Genomic DNA, 9,032 nt, shown 5'->3' with positions numbered 1-9,032 from the left:
CAGTTTCACTGCTGAGTCTCGTCCTGAGGAGCTGGCTCCTCTGTGAGGAGTAAAACATGTTCAAGATCCAAAACAAGTCTATCTGCACTGTGTTTGCATTTACAAGTGTCAGAAAAAATAAGTTACAATCGGCAAGACTAGTTTTTCTGATAACACACAAGTAACACACCGACAAGGCAAGTAACAGACATCCGAGACGGGCTTATCGTACATAAGCATTGTTCCGGTAGAGACTTTGTGTCTCAGTTATTTGGCAGTGTAATGTATCACTAGCACAGAGCCTGGCTTCACACATTCACGGGGTCCCCATTTACTCATTAACATTCAGCTTCCATTGACAGCCTCCAACAGTACATTCATGTTACTCTAAACTGATGTTGAAGATACACAAGAGCTTCAGAGGGTCCCCTTGATGTAACGCACACGCAAACACACTCTATTTCTTTCTAAAGTAATGGTCCAGAATAGGAAATGAAGAAAGCATTGAGGAAAGTACAACACATTCAGTTTCATACAGAATTATACTAGAAATATATTAACCAAATTGCAATCCAGTAAGTTACAACACTACGGTGTCTTTTGTTAGATTCGGGGACTTAAATATTGCAAGTGTGACCTTTGCAAACTACTTTTACTGTATCTGATGCACAGTAAACTAAACAAGAGTCTGCTTGCTCAGTTGACATTCAGAAGACCAGCCTGAGTAAAGTTACAGAACAGACCTGCACTGTGTCACTGAGATGATTGCATCACGGAAGCATGTTTGAAACCTTGTGCCCTTGGTGACGTTGTTTGTTGACGGAGTACGGCTTGAGATAAGAGGAGCGTGAATAAAAAAAAAAGAGAAAATCCCCGCTGCCCCTTCAAGTTCATTCACTGCATCTGTCTCTGATGTGCTTCCTCCAGCTTTCCACCCTGAGGCCCCTGAAAGGCACACGGGCAACACACCCATGGTTTTCCTGCAGGCTCAGATCTACCAGACTTGCTGTGAGACAAAACAGATCTAATACCATTACTCAAAGACATACGCGGTCTTCACGGGGAAAAGGCACTAACAGGAAGGCAAGGAGAGAAGTTGAGGAAGAGGAAGCTGTCGATTGATTGTAACAACTACTGAGTCACATGATCGGTTGAAGGAAGTTGAGACACCCTTTTCAAACTCCTGGCCCCTCATGCAGTGTCACAGCTGAACACTTCCTAGGTGTCGTATTACACAGATAAATGTAAGTGAATGGCTGAGAAGAAAGATGATGGGATGGATAAAACAAAAAAGGCAGCATGATAGTTTGATTGACACAAGGGGCAGCATCATGTGTTTCACACTTTTACGGTTTATGTTTGCACAGCAACAAGACTGTGCCACCCACAGACATACCCGACTGTTGATTGGCTAAAAAACGGTTAAAAATCAATATGTTTAACAGTCCTTGAAAGGAGCATTCAGTCTGGCTAAGCGAGGCAGGGTAGGGGTCGAGTCAAATGAAATCACTGAGCCACTGCTCTCTGGATGAATTAGTCTACGTGTGCATGTTGATGTTATGTAATGATACAGAAAGGTCAGATAGAACAATGTTTCAGAGTTCATTTTGGCTGTCAGACATCCAAGCTGTGTGCTTAATTCCCGTCACTGCTGGACGCGTGAACTGCCTCAGCAGACACTGTGAAGTCTGCTGAGTGTCCTGGCAGTGGGACAGAAGGCAGGCCTTCCATGGATCATGTGCCGTTTGCTGGCAAACCAACTGGAACCTTATTTAGAGTTTTAGAAGTGGCCGATAAACCCTCCTCCTCAGCTGCACTGCTGATGAAAGCTCAACATACAACTCAATACAATTTCTATTTTAAAAAGTTGAAAACATTTTGCAGTGTCTCAGATAAGGACACCTGTAGAAGCAGAAAGCCTTCTGTGGTGTCTGTGTGATCATTGTTGTGAATGATGGACACAGATTACTATACTGAGTCCCTATTATTACACAGTATACACCTTCCAAACCTTCTCTGTGCCTCAGTATTTGCATGGTAGCTTTATGATCAGTTTGCATATTCAAATTTGACTAAATCTTTAGTTGGTTCCTCTGTGTTTACTGTCACTACAGATTCAGGTCTGCTTTGTGCAGCGGATGAGTCTTGGCTTAACAAAGGTGCAATAATAACCTCATTTCACTTGGCATTAACTGCAAAAGCTGTAGTTAAAATAATCTGTCATAAGCCTTGTGAAGACCGAGGAGACTTAAGTCCGTTTTAACGAGCTAAGGTTCACAGTAGTTGGATTAAACCAATTAAAGTGTGAAATTAATGTTTACAGCCACAAGCAAGTCGCTCTAAACACAAACTGTGGCCGGAATACGAAGATTTACATCTGATGAACACATCCTACTCATCAACACCTTGTCGATCTCCCGAAGGACAAGTAAAAAACGGCCGATTCAGGCAGATGTCGTTAAAGAGAAATGTAACGAACCATAGCCTGTCCAGCCGTTACTTAACCGTTACCACTTTGGAACCCATGGGGCAAAGTGCACCTGCTTCAACACCATCGCACGATCACAAACATTTCAATCCCAGAAGTTTTACAAACTCACTAAATGGTTCTTACCACTTCAGTTGTGCGAACTTCCCAGAAGAGTTAAAAAAAAAAAAAAAAAAACCTCCCACCGGCGACTTGGAAAAAGAAAACTCAGCAACTCATTCACTCACAGCGACTGTGCTTTATATGAGCCGCGGTGAGACCCGTGAAACAGTCAACCGTTGGTTTTTATTGGGTGCGGAGATTGTAATCCAATGTAAATCCCGTGCGTGGTCGCTAAATTTTACGTGCTTTTTTAAATTCATATATAAAAAAGTGCTTCCTTTGCAGAAGTGAGTGAGTTGCTTGTTACACGCTACCGAAACGAGTTAATCAAAGCACAAACTAATAGTGGGGCAACATCCGGTCTGACGAATTTCAAAGCAAAATGCATCTGTTGTCATCTCCACGTAAAATATAGTTTGGCAAAAGAGGTACACACTGCATACTCTCATGACACGAACGATACCACACAGACATAAGGTTCTTTTTTTCAATTAATTTAGTTAATCTTTTACAAAATACACAACCTCGGTTCCAAAAAAAAAAGTTTTGATGCTGTGGAAAACGTGAACACGTTCAAATAATTCAAAATAAAACATAGAAAACATTAAATAAATATTGGAAGTGAGACATTTGACTATTTCATTTCATTTAAAAAAAAAAAGCTAATCTTAAATAGGGTAGCAGCAACACATCTTGATAAATTTAGTTGGGGACAACAAAAGGATGGGGAAAAAGAGGCGATACTGAAAGAAAAAAAACAGCTGGCGAGAAGTGTTCAAACTTAGCAGGTTAATTGGTAAAAAGTTACTAACATGACTGGATGTAAAAAAAAAAGAAAAAAAAAGAGCACCTTAAAGACGCAGAGTCTCTTAGAAGTAAAAATGAGGACAAAACTAAAAGATCTTTTTGGAACTAATGACATTTGATTCTAAACAAACAAAGTATTTTCAACGATGGTTATAGTTCATCAACATAAAACTAAACTATTTACTATTACTATCCCTATTACTATGGCGTGCCTTTGTGGTAGAAGAGTCTGGGTGCTGGACTGGCCTGAAACCTTTGCTGTATCATGAAATATAAAATTAGAAAGAGAAGACTTAAGACTGTTGAGCAGCCAGACAACACAGTTGTTACAACTGAGAAAGGCAAAGTTTCTCAATTGTTGTGCAGGGAAAAAGTAATCCTTTGCTCGCTTTTATTTTGTTAAAGAAAAAGGGCTTGAATGAAATTACACTCCTGGGTAACTTCCTCTAACTTTACACAATAGTGGGTGGGTTTTAAATTCTATTATGTTTTGGGAGGATTTTCAGTGTCCCCTGTTGTTCATTCACTACCCATGCAGTGATCGAGCTTCGACTTGACTGGAGAATCATGTAAAAAATGACTTTTCTTGAAGAAAAAAAACGTTTGCATGTAGTTGTTGCTCGCTCGGTTTAAAAGTTTGAGCAAACCTCACAATCACGTCAATCGTCTTACTGAATAAATGACGTCACTGCTCACTCAGATGGTTGTGATAGAGAGAGAAAGGGAAAGAGAAAAAGGTGCGTATGTGTAAACTAAAACTACGTGAAAAGCAGTAAAACCATTGACTCTGACTGGGATAAAAATGACCAAAACAACAACTAGTAAAGTAACTCAAGCCACATTTTATCTACTGCATTTGGAAATAAGTGTTATTCCACTTGAATTATTTTCAAAAGTCTGTTTTGTTTGTTTACTGTCGTGTAACGGTAAACAAACACATAAGTGTAACACAGTTTTCTTGAATACATAGCGATTTTGATTTCATAGTTACACTTCTCCACGCGCTGTCTGTTGTGTTCAGTCTAGTATCCGAGCAACGAAGGAATGTGCCATTTGCAGGTGTGTTTGTGAAAATGATTAAAATCTAATGAAGAAAAACAGTGTTTTATTTGAGTCATATGTGAAAACAAAGTTGTTTTTTCAAAGAAGATATGTGTATTCACGATTAATGACTAAGGTGAGCAGAAAAGCCCTTAATTTCAAGTCTCGAATTCCAGACTTCCCTTTTCCAGCTGGAACTACGTGACCCATTACGCTTCCGGTTACAAACAGCGGGTCGTTGAAGAAGTAAGTTTTAACGTGCTTGAAAATGATAGGTGTGAGGATAGCAAAGCCCAGCATAGTTTAGACCGCAGATAGCTACAGTAATTGTTTATGTATTTATGTTCGTTTTTAAGTGTTGCAATTAACTGCTGTCTTGTAGGAAAACAAATCGCCTGGGCTCCCGACTAGACCCCAACGTCAGTGGTAAGCGCACTAATAAAAGTCAAGCAACCATAACCGTTAGTGTCTAACAGTAAAGTTAGAGACTAAAGGTAACGCTTAACACGGTATGCTACTGGCCACCCCAAACGTTAAGTGTCTACTTTAAGAGTACTAATTCAATACACACTTTGGCATAATTTCTTGCTAGCTAGAACCCTGTTGTAAATGTTTTCCCGCACTAATGAAACCGCTGCTGTGAACAGGTGTTCTGTTGCTAATTAAGCATATTATCAGCTGTTGTATTACACAGGTGGCCATTTTATACCTAGCTGTCAAACTGTAGTTTTCGTTGTAATTGTGTGCCTGGTTTTTTTTTCTCTTTAAATTCTGGCGTCAGCTAATGTCAAACCATGTATATACATCTCAAATATGATGTCGTTAATTTTAGAATAGTGTTGACAATGGGAGTAAATGGAACGTTTAAATTATTGCCTTGTCTTTTATTAGAGTTGATACACACAGCTTTTATCATTCCTACCTTTCTTTTTTTTTTTTTGTCTCCCACAGAAGATGGAGAACTTCATCCTGTATGAGGAGCTCGGGGCAGGCTGCAGCTCTATTGTATACAAAGGAAGAAGGAAAGGCAATCTCAACTATGTGGCCATCATTTGCACTGACAAAACAAAGAGACCGGAGATTACTAATCATGTAGGATGCTATTTGAACTGTAAACCATAATAAATCAGTGATTTTAATTTATTTTTCTTGCTTCTTTTATATCAGTATTGTAGTGATGCTACATGCACATTTTGTTAGGATGAATTTTGTTCTACTGAGCCTAGTTATAAATAATACCTACTGCGATATATAATTTTTTCTCTCTCCTCTATTAGGTACGACTAAGCCATGATCTGGATCATCCAAATATAGTACGCTTCTACGAATGGTATGAGACAAGTAACCACCTCTGGTTGGTTGTGGAGCTCTGTACTGGTCAGTAATTATTTTTCTCATTTGTGATAAGCAGTCAACTTATTAATTTCTGCTGATTTTCCACCAACAACCACTATGGCATGGAATACACACTTTATGGTGTAGTAACTTCAATTTGAAAGGATTTTAAAAACAGCAAACACTTGTAATCTATATTGTAAATTGAAAATTAGAAATCTCTCATGCTTGCTTTCATCTTATACATCTTTTTCTTGTTCTTAAATATCAATCTTTCCTGTCCCTCTGACAGGTGGTTCCTTGGAATCTGTAATTGCTCATGATGGAAGTCTGTCAGAAGAGGTCGTGAGGAGGTTCGGATGGGACTTGGTCAAAGGACTGAAACACATTCATGAATTTGGAATCGTTCTGTCTGACCTGACCCCTGCTAAGGTTAGAATGTGCATTCATCTGATTCAGAGACTGAAGATCAAAACAGCATTATCGATATTATTGTTATCATTATTATTTGTTTTTAGATCCTTCTAGATGGTAGTGGCATTCTGAAGTTTGGCAACTTCTGTCTGTCGAAGGCTGAGGGAGAGACACTGGAGGACATGTTTACATTGCTCTCTACATCTGAGGTGGCAGGGGAAGCAGAAAGCAAGGACAGCATGAAGAAGAGATTACAAGGTCTGATGACCATTTTCAATCATAGTGTTTGTTTACATATGTTTGTTTATTAATAGAGATACTGAACAGTGGATTGCCTACAGTGGACCTTCAACACGATACCTTTTATTTTCTTGTGGCTCCAGTTTAATTGGCATGCAGTTTATGTATCATGCTGGCCTAATATAATTGGCTGCTGGGGATCACCTAACCATTATATGTGTTAGCCAGGATGTCAAAGCATGCAGAGGAAGCCTAATGAGCCAGGTGAGACTGCCTGTGTGTGCAACAAGAAATTAGTTTCTTTTTTTGGTAATGGCAAAACGGCAGGTCAGGGAAAAGAGGGATGCAGAATAGCTGATGTTTTGACACTATTAATCACACCAGGCCCTAAAATATGAAAGCAATTCACGCACTGTGGAGCTTATATACTGTGCGAGAACTACGTGATCTAAAGAAGTCAGTTTTCTATCTGTGTTTTGTCTGATACGAGCTAGATGATTGACTTCTTGTGCAGTGTTTGTCTTTTACTGTGTAATTACTGTGTGTACGTTTATTTCCAGGTTCTCCAACTTACAGTGCTCCAGAGGTTTTGCAGGGATCAGAAACCAGCATAAGCTCTGATCTCTGGGCTCTTGGTTGTATCCTCTACTATATGTACACTGGTAACCATTTGAACACACACTCAAACACAGTAACACATGCATACATAGGAAATCATTAAGAATGCCTGAAAATTGATTAATTTCATAATGTTTATTTTCCTCTTTTGCTCTTTTGAATATCTGTTGTGTGAGGGGATTATAATGTTGATACTCCTAATAAATGCTGGACTGAATACAAATCTTTACTGTTAAATGATAAAGTTAAATAGTTGAATTGTGCTGAAAACTGAATTACAGAAAAGATTAGATTAGTAATAATTTGCTAATACTATACTATGCTGTTTTGGTTTCCCAGGTAAACCTCCATTTTACTCTGATAGCTACACTAAACTGACAGAGATGATTTTGTATCAGGAAGCACCACCTCCAAGACAGAGCGGTAATACACACTTCCTTATATCGAGGACAGTTTTACCTTTTCTGTTGTTTTTCTTTTCCATTTAATAGATCATCTTTTGTGTCATTTGCTACAGTTTTTTCTGCAGGTCCCCCCAGTCAGGACTTCCAGAGTCTCCTTAAAGGCTTGCTGAACAAAAAAACAGACAAGAGGTCAGTTTTAAAGACACAACAGCCCGACAATAGGGCTACACGATATAAGGAAAACATGCAGTATTATTGCTGAATATTGCAATGATGTGATATATTAAAACATACTTCAGTATATTGTGCTAATCTCAGGTGTGTTTATAAGGACTGCATTCACCTCTGCACTAAAGCATGCTACTGAGTTGTAGAACATGCACAAAAACTGAATTTTCTCTTAAAGGATATTGTTTAGTTCATGATGTAGAGATCATCTTTGCAATATTGATTGAGTACGGTATGTTGATACTGTAAAAATGATGAATACTTTGATTGTACAGCCCTATCCAGTACACACTGTTCTAATACTGTCATTTTTACCATTATAAAATTGATCAGGGTTGACGTGACTACAATACAACATTGCTGTGTCAATTTCAATCTCTTTTGCTCAGCTGACAGTGTTAAGAGATGCACACGGTCAGCAGCAATAATCACAGACTATCCATTTTTATACCCAGTTAATCCAGTTCAGGGTTAGAGGGGTTGGAGCCCATCTCGGCTGTTATTTAATGTTTTCATCTGACCATACTTTAAAAAAAAATTTAGCAGACAAAGTATAAAGATAAATATTTAGTTGTGTAATTTTTCTTCTTTAGGATGAAGTGGCCTGAGTTGTTGGATCATCCTTTCTGGACACAACTAATAAAGGAGCAAGGTGATGCTGTAGTTGTTGAAGGAGAGGAAGAAAACGATGTCTGTGAGGGAGTTTGCTCAGTTAACTTGAGGTGTGTTAATGTGTTATTTTTCTTAACATTGTGGTCCTTTAGTTTTGCACAGACTCTTTGTAACAGCAGTTTTATTGCAGGCGGTTTGTTTTATTTTTTTGATACTTCCACAGACACACAAGGACGTGCAGCCTCGTCCCTTCAGGACCGACAGACAATCTACTCGGTAGTCATTTAGACATCACTCAGCCAGGCTGTAGGGTGTCAAAGAAACTAATCTCTTCAAATACAACGAGTGCAGCAACTTACAGACCATGTGACGCAGAGACTGATTACCAACAATCTGTCAAACAACTGTCTTCTGAGACATCAAAGAACAGCCAGGGTCTGCATATGAAGATGGGAAAGGACAGAGGAGGAGAGGGGATGGTAAAGTCTGGAGATGACCCTGAGCACAGTGGGTTACAGCAGCCCAAAAAATCATTTACCACAGGTAATGGATTCCCTGATGGTTGTCTGAAGGTTTATGTGGTTTTACGTTAGGCTTTGTAGTTTTAAACTTTGGCACAACAAGCTATGTAATCCTGAAATATAAACAAGGTTAGTAAATAGTTTTTTATGTTCTCTCTGTGTGACTGGACAGATGAGCTTTATTTAGGAAAATGAGCCCCTGTCACCAGTTCCCTAGCAATGTTTTTTTACTCAGCTGATATA

General features: G+C 38.9%; 1 protein-coding gene across 1 annotated transcript in view; it reads left to right on the top strand.

Annotated features, from left to right (window-relative positions):
• Nucleotides 1-4,601: 4,601 nt before the first annotated feature.
• ulk4 (unc-51 like kinase 4) overlaps nucleotides 4,602-9,032 on the top strand; it is a 78,653-nt gene continuing 74,222 nt past the window's right edge. Inside the window, exons 1-10 of the mRNA XM_072394718.1 lie at nucleotides 4,602-4,663; nucleotides 5,369-5,509; nucleotides 5,695-5,794; nucleotides 6,045-6,184; nucleotides 6,271-6,424; nucleotides 6,967-7,068; nucleotides 7,364-7,447; nucleotides 7,542-7,617; nucleotides 8,250-8,378; nucleotides 8,492-8,811. Coding sequence (XP_072250819.1) covers nucleotides 5,372-5,509; nucleotides 5,695-5,794; nucleotides 6,045-6,184; nucleotides 6,271-6,424; nucleotides 6,967-7,068; nucleotides 7,364-7,447; nucleotides 7,542-7,617; nucleotides 8,250-8,378; nucleotides 8,492-8,811 — 1,243 coding nt within the window. The 5' untranslated portion in view covers nucleotides 4,602-4,663; nucleotides 5,369-5,371. The remainder of the gene's footprint in view (nucleotides 4,664-5,368; nucleotides 5,510-5,694; nucleotides 5,795-6,044; nucleotides 6,185-6,270; nucleotides 6,425-6,966; nucleotides 7,069-7,363; nucleotides 7,448-7,541; nucleotides 7,618-8,249; nucleotides 8,379-8,491; nucleotides 8,812-9,032) is intronic.

The sequence above is a fragment of the Leuresthes tenuis genome, unplaced genomic scaffold (genome assembly GCF_036924035.1).
Source record: "Leuresthes tenuis unplaced genomic scaffold, fLeuTen1.0.hap1 SCAF_10, whole genome shotgun sequence".
Lineage (NCBI taxonomy): Eukaryota > Metazoa > Chordata > Actinopteri > Atheriniformes > Atherinopsidae > Leuresthes > Leuresthes tenuis.
The sequence above is the reverse complement of the archived record's forward strand: the minus strand, read 5'-3'. Positions and strand labels throughout refer to the sequence as shown.